Raw genomic sequence first — 14,985 nt, 5'->3', positions numbered from 1 at the left:
GCCTGGCCAATAAGAGACTGCCCCAGCCCAGCCAATGAGAAGCCTCTATGAGCTCTCCGTTTACTCCAAGGGACTTTCCGTTTACAACAGCCCCACTCCCCGCCCCCAGAAAAGCGCCTCCTGTGCGATGTTCTCGGGTTTTTCCGTAGCCTGCTTGTCCTGCATTGAAACTCTGTTATTCCCAGAAAAATCCGTCTTCTGCTGGTGAAACAACTGGCAGTTTTATTTTCAAGGTTAACAAGTACCTTGTGTCCTTATATGATTTCTTTAAAAATTACATTTTCAGGCTCAGTGGCTGCAGCGCCCATTTGCCCTGGAGCAGTTCAGAGAACCGGTGCGCTCAGGACGGCCGGCCGAGCAGGGCCTCCGGCTTGGGGGTCCCCACCTCGCTGACACAGCTGCTCCTGCCGGCCGCCCTTCCTTTCCCCCTTTGCTCTCCTGTTGTCTCCCAGCTGTCCGCTCCCATTCCAGGGGCTCCCTCCCGTGGGGCGCCTCACGCCCACCTGGTGGCCTGGCTGCCCTGGGCAGGGCCAACTCTGCAGGCCCTCTGTCATCCCAGCCAGGCTGGCTGGTGGGCCCCTGACCGCAGATGGCCCTGGAAACATGTGAGCGCCTCCAGAGAGGGGCAGAGGCAGGTGGCCAGTTGCCGAGGATGCATCCCACCTGCACGCGCAGGACTCCGGCCGTCCCAGCGCCGCTGTCGGCCACAGCATGCTAAGGCTCCTGTCCTCACCCCACCTCTCCTGCTGCCTCTCCGGTGGGGAAGGGGAGCTCTGCGCTTCTGGGCTCTGGGCAGGGGAAGCCGGGTTTGAGGGCAGCGGGTCTCGGCTGCATGTTCCCTGCTGCTCCCGAGCATGGCTGAGCCTCTGCCCGCCCTCCTCAGCCAGGACGGGCCTCGGGTATGCCTGCCACCCCGCTGCCCCTGCTGTCTTGGCTTGTGGCTCCCAGGGCGGGCGCGGGCCCCGCCGCGGTCCCCCGGAGCCTGGAGGAGGGGAAGCAGGTTTGAGGGATGACAGCCGGCCTGTGAAAAATTCCAGAGGGGCCTCGCCCTGACAGCCCCGAAGGTCACACGAAGGTTGCACGTTGTGGCCGCCGATGGGCCTTACGTTGGAAGAGCCTCTGAACCAGCAGCCGTAAACGTACGTGGAGTTGTCTTTCTGGATAGCAAGTGATGGGATGACAGCTTTGTCACAGGGCTCGGGGGTTAAGAAGTGCAGTCGAGAGGCCCCGTGGGAGCGTGGAGACAGGCAGTGGTTAGAGCGCCGCTTTCCTGCAGTTTGTGATGTTTCTTGCTATCGCCTTTTTAAATTCTTGGAAACTGTTTCTTTTCTCGTTCTGTTCTCTTTTTGTGGCTAATTTTGTACTTGTAGTTTTGTAGTCTTTGGGGAAAAAAGCCCCCAAGTCTATAAACTGCAGCGGGGCGCTCCTTGGGGAGGTTAGCGAGCTCACTGACGGGGTGGGGGCCTGGGGCTGTCGCCGGGCAGCGCAGTGTGGCCTTCTCTACCTGCGCTGGCCTTGTCGTCCCTGGGGCACTGCCCCTACACGGAGGCCAGCGTCAGAACGGCCATGGGCGGCACCTGCTGCGCATGTCGGAGCCGGCTGAGCTGAGCCTAGCGGGGTGGCCGGGCGCTGGGCCCAAGGAGGTGCTGCTCCATGGGGGCCCCACCTACCGGATGGCAGATGAGCCAGGGCCGAGAGCCGGGCACAGGCCCGGCTGTGCTTCCTGCCCTTGCACTGGAGGGGCCAAACCCCTGGAAGCCAGCCTCCAGAGGGCCTCTGGCCGGGGTCTCGCTCTTCTCCCGCCTAGGCTACCGGCCTGAGAGCGTCATCAGCACCGAGGCCCCAGATGCAGGACAGCCCCCTCCCGGGGAGGACACAACAAGGAAGGGAGCCTGCGTCCACGGTGGCCCCGAGCAGCTGCTGAGCACCCCGAGTCCCCTCATCCTGAGGGGGCCTCTCTGCCCTGTGTCCCGGGATCCACCCAGCCCAGGGCCAGGGGTGGGGCAAGGTCGGGGGCCTGGCCCAGTTCTTCAGTCAGCGCCTGTCTGCCCAAAGCCCAGGCCTCACGGTGAGGACGGAGACGTGGGTGAGCTCCCTGCCCGTGGCCCTGCTGTGGGGGCCCGCCCAGCCGGATAGGGAAGGCTCCCCGGGGAGTCTGGTCGGCACGCGTGCACGCGGATGGGGGCGTGCGTGTGCCTACTGGAGGAGGCACGGAGAGGATGATTCCCCGGGGGTGGTTTGGGGTTTGCCTATGTGTTACTGGACTGCTGTTCATGTGCCCCAAATTCATATATTGGAATCTAACTTCACTGGGCTGGCGTGAGGAGGGGCCCTCCGGCAGGTGCCCTCATGATGGGCTCGAGCCCCTGTCAGAGGAGATGTGACAGCTTGCTTCCCGGCTGCCCTCTGCCCCGCAGACGCACAGCGAAGGCAGCCGTGAACCAGGAGAGGCCCGCGGCGACTCCCCGCCTGCAGCACTGTGGGAAGGAGCTTGTCCAGCCTCGCGCGTGGTGGCGCTCTCTTCTAGTGGCCTGAGCCCGCTGAGACACAGCTGAGACACAGTGTCCCCTCCGGCGCCCGCCCCTCCTGTGGGCTGCCCCCCTACCTGGTCCCCGCCCACCCAGTGCCCACCCACGGGGTCCCCGCCGAGTTTCAGAAGCCACCTGCACCGGGAGCTTGGTGCTCAGAGCCCCTGCTTCAGCCCTGGGTCGTCCTTGCAGACAGACCCGGTGGCCGGCTTTGAGGGGCTCCGATGACAGGGAACGGCCCTGCTGAAACCCTGCCCACCGGGCCCCCACCTGCAGCCGAGGGGCTTGCGCTGCTTGCTGCAGGCCAGCCTGGGGACGGGGGCACGATGACTCTTAGGGAGGGGGGCCTCTGGCCACGGAGAAAGGTCCCTTGTAAGAGTGGACACACTCTAGAGCCAGGGAACCGGCCTGGTGCCTGTTGCCAGTGGTGACCAGCTGTGAACCGTTTTGTTTCTTCCTTAAAGAAGCTTAACGCGGGTCTGAGATGTGGAGACGTTTTGCCTGTAAATACATATGAAACTTCAGGACCGCAATCCCGTGTCGTGGTCAGAAAAGGAACACTAATTCCTTCCCACCGGCCGACACGCAGTCATACTCACGTGTCCCCACTGTCCTTTCCCTGTACCTTTGTCAGCGGGGTGCCACACGCAGCCGAATCGGGGGGAGGGCGGGCGGCCGGCTGTCGGGGCGCATCTGGCTCAGTCCCAGGTGCGCGTTACCACAGGCCTCCGCGTCCAGGACTGGGCCCTGGCTCCCCTCGTTGGCTTCTGCTGTCCTCACTTCCTTTCTGCTACTTTCTTTGAACCTAAATCTCTCTCTTGCCAGCACACGACAGCCTTGCTCATGGCTCTTACGCTCGCCTCCTTCCCCGACCCCGGCCCGCGGTCACGGTGGCCCCTCCAGCGTCTCTCTCATGGTGTCCCACCTGTGTCCTCCCCATGTGGCCGCATCCTCCCCGCAGGGCCGCTTACTGGGCTGGTCCAGGCACTCGGACGCGGCCTCCAGCCTGCGGGCGCCAGGGGCCAGAGCCCTGCACGGCGGCCAAGGCCTCCGCCGGCCTGCGTCTGAGCCGTCCGGACATGCGGAGCCCCTGTCCCTCCAGGCTGGGCTCCTGCAGGCTCAGAGCGCAGGTCTGGTCTTCTTCCAGTGGATCCTGCTCTGGGCCGCCGGTCTGTGGCTCTCGTCAGCGTCGGAGAGTTCTTAGCCATTCGCTCCTCTGGGGCTCTGCTTCTGGGCCTCTGATGATGCGGGGGCACACCGCCTGGCGCAGCCCCTGGGTCCTGGGCACCCCGTCCTGTGTCTTCTCCCTCTTTCTGTCCCTCTGCGTCCTGCTCAGATGGTTTCTACTGACCGGTTCGCGATCACGGACTGTTCGTGTCGGGTCCGCCGTCGGGCCCTTCTCAAGAATGGCTCGCGGGTGGGGTGACAGTGTTCATTCCTGGCGCTTCCGTTTTGTTCTCTTGTGTGATTTCCGCGTCTCTCCCGTGTGTGCTCCCCTTTCCCACTGGATCCTCACCACTTCGTCCAACGCCATTTTACGGTCTCGGACCTGCACCGTTTGGGCCATCTCTGCCTCTGCTCCTGTCCACCAGAGATCAGGGGTTCTCGCATTTTCGTGGTCTTGCCATGTCTTGCTAACTGCGAAGCACTCGGTAAGAGAACAGCGGAGACTGAGGTCCATAGCGAGGAGCCGTCAGGTTCCTGGAGGGGCTGAGTCTTGGCCCGCCATTGGGCTGGGCCCGGGCCCTGCTGCAGCTCCCAGAGGCTCCCCGCGTCTCCAGGTGCCGGCAGGGCTGCTGCTCAGCGGGGCCCGACGTCTGAGCCCTGGCCAGGCTCTGGACATCAGCCTGCCTTGCAGAGTCCAGCGCCATGTTTGCAGATCACTGAAGGCTCCCTCTGCCCCCGTTCCAGGTCCTTCCAGCCCGCCATGGCTTGGAGCGCCCAGGCAGGGGCCCAGCTGCCCCATGGAGCCTCTAGAGCGGGGGGCCAGAACCCCAGAGCACCCCTCAGAGGGGGTCTCTCGCTTCTCCAGCCCCCACTTCTGAGAGAGGCTGGCTTCTACTTGGGGATTTTCTGTCAGCCTTCTCTCCTTGCACCCCACTCTGAGCACTCAGTGAAGGCCGAGAGCTGGACGAGGGTCCCTGGGGTCCCCCTCCTCCCTCTCTGCCCCTGGGGGCACTGAATTCCATTAATGTATGTTCCTTGGTATCCTCAGCTCTGTGATTATTTTGAACCCTGACTCTGTAGCTGACAGGGCACGTTCCGGGCGGGGTGACAGGGGCAGCCTCTGAACCAGAGGGGACCAGTCAGCATTCACTCTCCCGGTTCAGAAGGCCCCTCCTTGAGCAGCCTGGCCAGGCACCCGGACACAGCATCAGAGCCAGACTTGATGTCTGCTTGGACGCGGACTGAGGGACAGGGACAGCCCTGGCCTCTGGTGTGGGGGACAGAGCTGGGGGTGCTGGGCTGGCTGGGGGTCAGGAGAGGTCCGCCAGCAACGGGGCAGGGGAGCAGCTGTGGGGAGTCCAGTGCCCACGTCCGAGAGTGACTCAGGGGAGGAGGCAGGACACAGAACGGCCTATTTTGGGTTCAAGTCTGACTTGCACCAAAGGCTGGGAAATGATGGCACATCCCAGGGCGGACGCTGCCCTGTGGTGGAAGAAGTGTGGCAGAAAAGCAGTTTCCAAATTTCCATCTCTTTCTGGCTGAAAAAGAAAAATGAGGGCAGATTTCCCAAACCTACAGCACTAAAAAAAAATCTGATTACTCCTTCACATAAGACACCTGCAGGCTGGTGGAGAGTGACCGCTAACGCCCTTCTCCCCGTGACGGGCGACATCTGCTGGTCACTGTCTGGGTCTGACTCCGGGGTTGACGGAGTGGGCATCTGAGGCCAGCCCCCATCCGCGCTCTCCAGGCAGCAGGTGTGACCCACGCATGCGGGACAGCCCTGGGAGCCGGGCCCTGCCAGACGGACCGGCCAGGGGCTTCGGGCAGGGACAGCCTGCAGCCGCAGGACCTCTGGCAACAGTCCCCATGGAGCAGATGAACCAGCAAGAACGTGGGCTTGTCCAGGCCATTTTATTTAATAAAATTTTACAAAAATCAGTGCCTCCACCAGAACCAGAGAGCGCCTGCTCGGAGTCGGAGGGGAGGGCCGGGCACAGAGAAAGGCCGCCGACAGGCAGTGGTGCAGGTAAGTGCTCCCAGGGCCTTCGCTCTCCCCCAGGAGTGACAGGAACGTGCTCCGGATTCCCTGAGCGTGTGGCGCCTGCCTCGTGCGGACAGTTCCAGCTGAGAGCCAGGCCACCTGGCTGTGCCCCCGGCGGAGCCACGTGGGCAGCCAGGCCTGGGGTTCCTCCCTGGGTGCCCCCAGGGGCCGGCAGCACCTGCACCAGGCAGAGGGCCCCCAGTGCCACCTTGGTTCCTATCATGCTGGGGCGGAGCTCCTGGGGACCCTGGGCACCCCCTTCCTGTTGAGACTGGCTCTGCCAAAGGACACGCTCTTCTAAAGTGGTCACACCCCAAAATGCACCAGGGGGGCGCAGCCTGGGTGCGCACAGGGCGTCCCCGGAAACATGCCCACAAAACAGTTCCGGTTTCCAGTACCAAACCAAGCCAGTAAGAAAATGTAAAACTGATAAAAATACAAAGTACTCCCGTTTTAGTAAATGTCACTATTAAACAAGGTCATTTTTAGGTTACGTGGATTGAAAATCTTCTTTTTCCATGGAATTGTGAGGTACTGCCCGTGTCTGTGTAAGGGGGTCTTCAGAAAGAGGCTGCACGCAAGCAGGCTCCCCTGTCTGCCACCGGACGTCCCTGAGAGCTGATGGGAAAGGAAGGGCATGGTCAGGGCCTACAGAGGCCAGTGGGCTGTCTGCCCCTGGGACCGGCCTGCTGCACCTGCCGCTGGGCCCCGTGTGGCTTTCTCTCCTGCCTTAAGCTCCTGTCATGGTGCAGTCAACAAACACGGAGGCGCATGGGATGGAGCGGAGAGCTCCGTGGCTTCTCCCGGAGCAAAGGGGACACCACACTGGGAGGACAGCCATGCTGTGTGCCCAGGGCCATGCAGGCCTCCTCATCCCAGGTGATCCTATGACCCTGTCCTGAGGGCTTAGTTGGGGTCACAGGGCCCTTCCTGCTCTCGTCTGCAGTGTCCATGGATTTCCACCTACTAGCCGCTGTGGACGTGTAAGCAACTGTGAACGATGCTGCGATGGACATTTCTGTGTCTTGCTGCTCTAAGATGGCCCCTGCCTGCAGTTCTAGAAGTTTCTACCTCCTGCCTTGTGGGGTTTCCCAAAGAGCAGATGAACAGCATGCTTGGACATCCTGGAGATGGCCCTGGCCCGTGCAGCTGGATGACAAGGGGCCTCCCCTGCACTCGCTGTCCACACCAACCACCATCAGAACAGACCCTGGCAGTGGACACCCCCCAGGTGCCACTACTCTCCTGGGGCAGGGGTGCATGCAGAGTGAACCCCACCTGTGCTCCGGGTCCCGGGGGAAACAGACCCCTGCAGGCTGGGCACTGCTCCCCACAATACCTGGCCCATGAGTGGGCAGGTGCCCCCACTCCCAGGAAAAGCTGTGCCCTGTCCTCAGAAGAGGGCAGCAGGAGAAGGCCCTGTCTGTGCACCCCTCCCTCCCGCTGCCCAGTGGGGCCTGCAGCGCCCCTCACCCCCCTGCCCTGCTGCTTACCTGCAGCCCCTCCTGCAGCCCACCGGTTGCCTGTGACGCCTGCGCACCTCCCAGCGCCCGGGGGTGCTCTGCCAGCCCCAGATGGCCGCAGTGCTCCTTCCTCCCGAGTCCGTGAGACTCAGGTAGCAGGGGCCAACACAAAGACCCACGTGGCCAGCACGGCCGTGGCCTGTCCCAGGGGGCGGCTCACCTTGGTCTGGATCAGGGCTCTGCAGGGCTGCAGACGGAAGGTGGGCACACCCAGTTCTTCAGGCTCTTGGAGTTCAGAACATTCCAGAATGTGACCCAGGTCTCCGGAAAGGTTCTAGTGAGACAAGCCACTGTCACACCAGGGGAAGGAAGATAAAGAACCGCTTTCTCTGCGTTTGCCTTGTTAACCCAGACCCCTCTGGCACACCACACCATTAAACTGCAACATGGTCATGACTCAGTGTCATGGTCCTCACCCTCCTGTCACCAGGCTCATAGCCACCCTCTCCCTCCAGACCCGCAGGACCCTCCACCTCCTCAAGTCTTCCACCACCTCCAGAGTGAGCCCTGCACGCCCCCCAGCCTGGCTGCACCTGGAGAAGCCCCACCTCCCCACCTCCCCACCTCCCCTTCAGGCTGCCTGTCCCCTCCCCCATCCTCGTCAGGCCCCTCTGGCTCCTTCCAGCCCTCACGTCCCTCCTGGCAAGCCCCACGTGACCCCGAGGCCCAGCAGCAGCCATCTCCGAGCCCCCGTTGTCACTGAGGCCCATCAGCCACTTTTGGGTTTTCCATGTTTGAAAATTTCCATAATACTAAAAACCAGAAAAGGGTCTTTGCCGACTTGACGGCTGAAAGACTGCTCTGGATACAATTTGCGTTTTCTCTGGTAACTGGCCTCCTCTCTACTCCAGTTTTGCTGCCTCCCACCTCAGGCGCTAGGGACCCACCTGGTGGCTAACGCCACCGACGCGTCTGCGGGCACCTGCCGCTCCCTGTCCCCAGCCCCTGAGCAGAGGCCGCCGCTGCCGGGGGCACTTCTCCACCCTCCCCTCCGCCAGGAGCTCCCGCGCCCCGGCCCACATGCTGTGTCTGTCCTCCCCACATGCTGTGTCTGTCCTCCGCTCGGCCACAGCGCCTCCTCCACCACGTGTCGAGGGTTGGGCCGCACCTGGACATCTGTCAGCCTGGCACAGGGCAGGTCCTGACACCGACGAGCTGACCCGTCTTGCCCCTTCCCTGCCTGCGTTGCTGCATTCCCCCACCACCACCCCTGGAAACCAGTGCGTTTTCTCCCCCACCTGCTGTTTTCTGGCAGCAAGGCCCCCTACCCTCATGCCGTCTGTGTAGACGGCTCCCTGCGGCCTCAGGGTGGCCGGCAAAGTCGCTGGGGGGCAGCTGCACCCCCAGGAGCCCTGTGTCCACCTGACTCACCTTCTGAGCAGCGTCTATTCCAAGAACAAGGAAGAGGTTTTCCTGGCAATGGGACTCACTCCCGAGGCATCGAGAGGCCGACGTGCTATTTGTGTTCTGAAGAGCTCTCCAGAGTTTTCTAGATTCAGAACTGGAAAAGAGATATGTTAATTAAAGAGACTGAGAAACCTTCAGAACAGAAGCCAAGAGGGCACCTGCCCCCAGGGGTTGTGAGAACAGAGTGCTCCCTTCTGGGCCGAGTCATGTGTTGCTTTCTTCAGACGACGCATGCCCCCCGACGAATACCCCACTCCCACCCTCCTCCCCTGGCCCGCTGGGCTCACGGTCACGGCTGAGCGGCTCCTCCAAGGGGCAGATGTCCTGGAGGCCCGGTGCTTCGTGGGATCACAGGGACCACAGGGACACTTGAAAACTAGGGGTGGGGCAGTGATTAGAAGACAACTACTGGGAGTCTGTCACGCGCTGTCCACAGCTAGGAGCCTCCCCCCATCGGCCACGTGCCGTCCACGGCTGCTAGCGCAGCTCCCGCGAGGGCAGGGAAGGTGTTCACACAAAGAACCACGGGAGGGGCAGTTACGCTAAGTGCCCACATCATGTCCAAGCCGTCCTCATGCTTTCACACCCAAGTCACAGCCACTTCCCATCACACACCAGTGTCCAGCCCTGCCAGGCCTGACACCCAGGACCACACGTGTCTCTGGGTGTCTGAGGCTCATGCTGCCACCAGAGGCCCTTCCACCTGCCTGCTGGCCCGGCCCACGCCTTGGGGAAGCACCATATCCAGAGGGCACACGGTGGTGACAGCCTTCCGGGCTCCAGGCCTCTGTCTCCGCGCCCCTGCCGGGGCTCCCTGGGACGGGCCCTGACTGGACCCAAGACCGGAGCCCAGAAGGGCTGGTGTGCAGAACTCTCTGACGAAGAGGGCACGGGGTTAGGGAAGCCAGCTCACACCAACTTTCACCTCCTCCTCCTGTGGCCTGGGCTCAGCGGACCTCGAGCTTTTCGACCACTGCACATCATGCAGTGGGCTGCACTTGCTTTCTCTCAGTGCCCAGTGAAAGCGCATCTGAGGACACGGCCATCTGCGCACACCTGCATCTGTGATGTCCCGGAGCACGGGCCCTGGGGACCACAGCCTTGTCGCTAGCACCAGATGCACTCAGGCTGGCTGACCCTGTGGGTTCACACTGTCCCTCAGGGGCGCCAGCATGTCTTCTCTGTGGCTGAGGATCAGTCGGTCAGGCCCCCCGGGAGGGCCCCGTGCCCACGGCCAGGCCCCCAGGCCCCCAGGCCCTTCTGCACGCCCAGCACTCGCACTGAGACGCCGGGAGGTGGTACCCCCTGTCCACCTCGTTCCAGGTGAACATGGCTCTGGGAGGGGTGACCATGGCCAGAGCATCGACCCGTGCTGCCTGGTCCCTCGTGAGGACCCCATGACCCCAAGGCTGTGGGAACTTCGGGAGAGACGGGCTCTCTGTAAAGGTCCAGTTGGTCAACCGAAAGTATAAACTCAGACTTGCTGTAAGAACGTAAGTTCCTTACCACAGTTGCTGTCCAGATTCACAGCCAGGCAGTTCTAAGATGCGGTCTAAGGGGGAGACGCCTTCAGTTGCCTGCTGGACCGGTACTTCTTGAAAAACAAACCTGAACACGTCCTTGTAGCTGTGCAGAAGCTGGAAAAGAGAAAAACGCACATTACGTGCCCTTACCCCCGATACGTAGTTTTGGTGCAAATGAAGCGTGTGGACAATCAGACCATCGCTGCTGCCACCCTCGCTCCCCAAAATCTCTGCTCTGCACACTCCTGATGAGAAGCACAGGGCGTGGAAAGTGGGATTAGGGCACAGCACTCATAAGCTTCGTCAGTGACACACGAGAAAGAGGCACCTGATAAAAAAGTGTTTCCCGTGTGTCAGCTGGCTGGGAAATCTATCCACACGACAGTAAAGGTGGCCCTTCCTGGACAAAGACCTGAGGTCAGAAGGTTGGGAGTGAGTGTGAAGTGCTGGAATGAACGTCCAAAGTCTGGCAGGAGGTGACAGGAGTGCAAACCAGGAGCTGGAAGTGAGGGTGGGTGTGCACACTGGGTGGAACTGGAGGTGAGGGTGGGTGTGCGCACTGGGTGGGCTGGAGGTGAGGGTGGGTGTGCGCACTGGGTGGGCTGGAGGTGAGGGTGGGTGTGCGCACTGGGTGGGCTGGAGGTGAGGGTGGGTGTGCGCACTGGGTGGGCTGGAGGTGAGGGTGGGTGTGCACTAGGCAGGTGGAGGTGAGGGCGGGTGTGCACTGGGCAGGTGGAGGTGAGGGCAGGTGTGCGAGCTGGGAGGGCGGGGAGCCCCGAGAGCTGTTGGGGGGGGGTGTGTGCAGTGCATATATTCACATCAGCAGGGTGCAGTTTTCTGTCTTCACCTAGTGTCTCTTGCAAAGTTCACATTATTGTCAGAGTGTTCCCTGATCTCTTCGTCCCAGTGGAAGACAAGTCCTGTTTTCAGAACAGCGGGCTAGCAGAGCGGACTGCACGGAGAGCGCCTCCCGCCAGAGGTCCAGGGAAACACTGGTTCAGGAAGCAAACAGTTCATCCCTAGAACCAGCGAAACCTTTTCTCTCGTCCCTTACTCATCTGACTCCTTTTGTTCTCGTGGTGTTCTGAGGTTTCGGGGTAAGCCCTTGGGAAGAGATGGCAGAGGAAGAGGAGCAAGGGAAGGAAGAGGAAGACAAGAAGAGACGGATCAGATGCAGTCATAAAAAAGGTGAAACTGGTGGTCAGGTGAGGAAGGGCAGTGCCACAGGCAAAGGGGACGCGGCCTGGGATCTCCAGGCCATCTCCAGCACCCACCCGGTCAGCACACACAGGCTGGAAGGGACTCTTGGTGAGGCTTTCTGAATAAGGAGAGTGACGATTTGGACAAAAAGCTCTTTCCCGGTGTGCCCTGAACGGAGCGGGGAAGGTGGGCTGGCGGGATGGTGGAGGCCCAGTGCCTGGACTCAGGAGCACTGGGCACACAAGCGCTCGCTCCTGAGTCGCCTCCCAGCATGGTCCAGCCTCCTTCCTTCCCTGGCTCAGGACAGGACAGCCAGCCACACAGGCAGGGACCAAGGCCAGGAGAGAAGCAGACCCCCTCCCGGGCCAGCCCACCGAAGCCAGAGGGTCTGCTGTAGAAATACCTCACAAGGTGAGCTGCCCGCGGCTCCTGGCACCCCAGGCCTGCCCTGGGGAGGCTGGCGAGAACCACGCTCCTTTTGGGTAGAAGCCACTGACTGCCGCCGAGGATGTGGGGGTCTCTCCGGGAGCTCAAAGTTTGGGGAGAACTGTTCAGACTTGGCCGAAGATTCTTGAAAGCCTTCAAACTCCCCCCAGGCGCTGTTGTGCTCCCCGGGGTCCGGGCCGCCGGCGGGGCAGGTAGAAAAGCCCTCCCCGCCCCCGGAGAGCCACTCGGCGCCAGCGCCTCTCCGCCCCGCTGGCGCCTTGCTCGCACCGCTGTCTTTAGAAGCCGGGCAGAGGGAAAGGTCGCCTGCTTCCTCTGCGAGGTCGCTCCGACACCTGCTGGGAGGGGGTGTCTGGCCAGGCCCTGCCCCCCGCTGCCGCTGGCCCTGCATGTCGGTGCCGCCCGGCCCGCGTCCACGCGATGGGGAGCTGGGGAGGTGCTCACGAGACACCCACAGCGCTGCGCCAGAGCCTCCCGGGGCTGCACGGGGCGGGAGCGCGGGGGATGGGGTCGCCCAGGGGCGGGGCGGAGGACAGCCCGGGGCCGGGGTCCCCGCGAGAGCCCGGCCTGCGGTCCCGGCCCGCACCCGCCTCGGCTCACCGGAGCTGCGGCCGCCGCGGTCCCCACGCCCGCCCGTTGCCCGGCAACGGAGCGCGCTGCCCCGCGTCCGGCGTCCTGCGTCGTGACGTCACGCGCCGGCCCGCCCCGCCGTGCGCCTGCGTGTCCCCCACCCCACCCCGGCCCAACTCCTCGCCCCCCGGGAGGAGCGACCCTGGTTTAACGGGAGCGGCCCCGCGCGCCTCTGGAGCCCCGACTCGCCAGCCCGCCGCGAGCGCGCCCTGCCGGGTTGCGCGGTGCGCGCGGGCCTCTCCGTGGGGCTGCCTCCCGCACCGCGCGGCCGACTCCCGAGTCCCAGGGCCGCGCTGTCCCCCGCGTGAGGGCGGATGGCGGTCCGCCGCCTGCGGGCCAGACGGGGGGCGCAGCAGGCCCGGTGTGGGCCCTGGACAGCCAGCCCCTCCTGCTGCCACCCGCCCCCGGGCAAGGGCACTACTGCGGCAGCCTGACCCGCCCGCCAGCTCCCTCCCAGCCCTTCCAGCCCTTTTCCCATCCGCCCCCACCTCCAGGCTCACGAAATCCACCTTGCTGAGTGCGCTTGACTCCAGCCTCCCCAGAAGTGACGGAAACCCTGATCCACACACACCCCGCTCCCCAGGCTCCCTCTATCCGCGCATTTCTCCACCCTGTGACCTCCGTGGGCCCTGTCCTGTTGGCATGAATCACCCGCTCTCCCTGGTCCTTGTCAGCCCAGCTACTGAAAATTTTAATTTTGAAAACTACCAGATGAGCTCATCGCTGACTCCTGGACTGCAGCCTCCTGCCTCCTCCCGTGCTTCCTGAGGGGTACGCCAGCCAGCAATGCAGTCCGACTGCCCAGCTCTGGGCAGACACCTGGGGGACCCTGTGGGAAGGTGGCCAGTGCCGCTGTCCTGCCTGGATGTCACCCCAGGGACAGTGTTGGTCCCAGGCATTTCTGCTGTCTACCCACTGCTTGAACCCCCTCATCCATTGTCCTTGCTGTCCTCGTAGTCCAGGGAGGGAAAGGGGTAGGAGAAAAGTTGTCCCTGTGTACAGGTGGGCAAACTGAAGCCCGGGCCCAAAGGCCCGAGCGAGAAGTGTTGCTGGGGCTGGAACCAGCTCTTGGGAGCTCAGCAGTTTCCCACGCCCTGTCTGGGCCTCAGCGAAGAGTGAAAATGTTGCTGTGACCTTCAGGATGCAGGAGGGCTGACCTGTCTTACTAGCCGTTGGTGGATGAATAATGCCGCCCAGAGATGTCCACACCCTGGTCCCCAGAACCCGTGAATACGGGACCTTACAAGACCTCACGAGGGACTTCACAGACATGGTTACGTTAAGGCTTTTGAGATGGGGACAAAGTCCTGGGTTATGCCATTGAGCCCGATGCCCTTACAAGGAGGAAGCAGGGGGGGTCAGAGTCTGAGGAGCTGGAGAGATGGAAGCAGAGGTCAGAGTGATGCAGGGCTCTGAACGGAGGGATGCGGGCCGCCTCTAGGACCTGAACAGGGCAAGGAAGTACACCTCCCTGGAACCCCAGAAGGAATACAGCCCTCCCGACACCTGGAGCTGCCAGGGCATGAACGTGTCGGTGTAAGTCACGGTGGTTATTTGTTACAGTGGTGACCTCTGACTACTAAAAAGGTGCTGCCTGTGGGAGCCAAGACTCAGAGGAGGTGGCAGAGGTGAACTGACGTAGGGTGCTCAGTCCTGGCTGCAGGTTTTGGGGGGTGTAACCCAGGGAGCTGACAGGTGGCTCCTGGCTCCTCTGGCCAACTGAGCAGAATGGGCATGAGACACGGGGCACAAGCCGAGGGCCAGGCCTCCGGGGGGGGGGGGGCAGGGCAGGTATCTGTTCAAGTTGAAGAGGCTTCACCTGCTGAGGGAGACTGGTCAGAGGGGAGCATGGCGCCATTAAAGTGGGGGTTCAGGGGACACAAGCATGAGTGGAGGGGGTGGGCACAGTGTAGTTAGGAGGAAGAGCCCATGTGGCCCCCCAGGCTCCTCTCGGGATAGCTCAGTCCATCCCTGACCCCCTGCCCTGCGGAACAGGGGTGGGGGACAGCTTCTCTGCCACCAAACTAAGCCTCCCCTGTCCCAGCCTCAGGAGAAAGGGGCCAGCCTCCACTTGGCTCAGAGCCCCGCAGTATCCTGGTGCCTCCCAGCCATTGCCTGATGAGCAATGGGGAGGTGTCCCTTGCTCCCAGAAGCACCTAGGTATCCTGCTCCTCTGGGGTTCTCAGACCCAAACCACTGGGATGAGTCAAGGAGGCCACCTTTCCCCAGGCCTGGAGCAGGCACTCAGCTTGGGGGAGACTGAGGCAGTTAGAGGCCAAGGGTCAGCAGACCTGAAGCCCGCCCCCTCCCCACCATGTGAGGACTGAATGGGAGGGCAGATGGCAGCTGATGGGGTCCTACGCGGCCCCCCCACTCAGTTGTGACTCTTGGGCTGGGCTGGGCTGGGCCAGGGACGATGCAGAGCTATTTTTGCTCATGGTGCGGCAGCTGCCGCACAGAGACATCAATCATTGATGCTCTGGGTGTCCCTGCCAGCCTGGAGAGGCCCGACTCCTCAT

General features: G+C 62.7%; 1 protein-coding gene across 2 annotated transcripts; it reads right to left on the bottom strand.

Annotated features, from left to right (window-relative positions):
- Positions 1–4,433: 4,433 nt before the first annotated feature.
- On the bottom strand, positions 4,434–12,895 carry CLBA1 (clathrin binding box of aftiphilin containing 1). 2 transcript variants are annotated; one of them, XM_045902049.3, is made up of 5 exons: positions 11,796–12,895; positions 10,176–10,306; positions 8,634–8,763; positions 7,423–7,536; positions 4,434–6,387 (listed from the first exon to the last, which is right to left on the bottom strand). In XM_045902049.3, exons 1-5 carry the CDS (start codon positions 12,225–12,227, stop codon positions 6,193–6,195), a joined length of 1,002 nt encoding a protein of 333 aa, XP_045758005.1. In that variant the 5' UTR covers positions 12,228–12,895; the 3' UTR covers positions 4,434–6,192. The 2 variants fall into 2 exon arrangements, with proteins under 2 accessions (XP_045758005.1, XP_045758007.1); XM_045902051.3 differs by having other exon boundaries at positions 4,437–6,357.
- Between the last annotated feature and the right edge of the window lie 2,090 nt (positions 12,896–14,985).

Source organism: Mirounga angustirostris, unplaced genomic scaffold, assembly GCF_029215605.1.
Source record: "Mirounga angustirostris isolate CCGP_5_RB_7025 unplaced genomic scaffold, mMirAng1.0.hap1 SCAF_9, whole genome shotgun sequence".
Taxonomy (NCBI): domain Eukaryota; kingdom Metazoa; phylum Chordata; class Mammalia; order Carnivora; family Phocidae; genus Mirounga; species Mirounga angustirostris.
This window is presented reverse-complemented; position numbering and strand designations above follow the sequence as displayed.

Coding starts and splice junctions, on each gene's coding strand:
- CLBA1 (XM_045902049.3), bottom strand. CDS start 12,227: ATGCAGGGCCAGCGGCAGCGGGGGGCAGGGCCTGGCCAGACACCCCCT. Junction 10,307..11,795: donor CGGGCAGCTCACCTTGTGAG/GTATTTCTACAG, acceptor TCTCTTTTCCAG/CTTCTGCACAGCTACAAGGA. Junction 7,537..8,633: donor GAATAGACGCTGCTCAGAAG/GTGAGTCAGGTG, acceptor TTGTCTCACTAG/AACCTTTCCGGAGACCTGGG.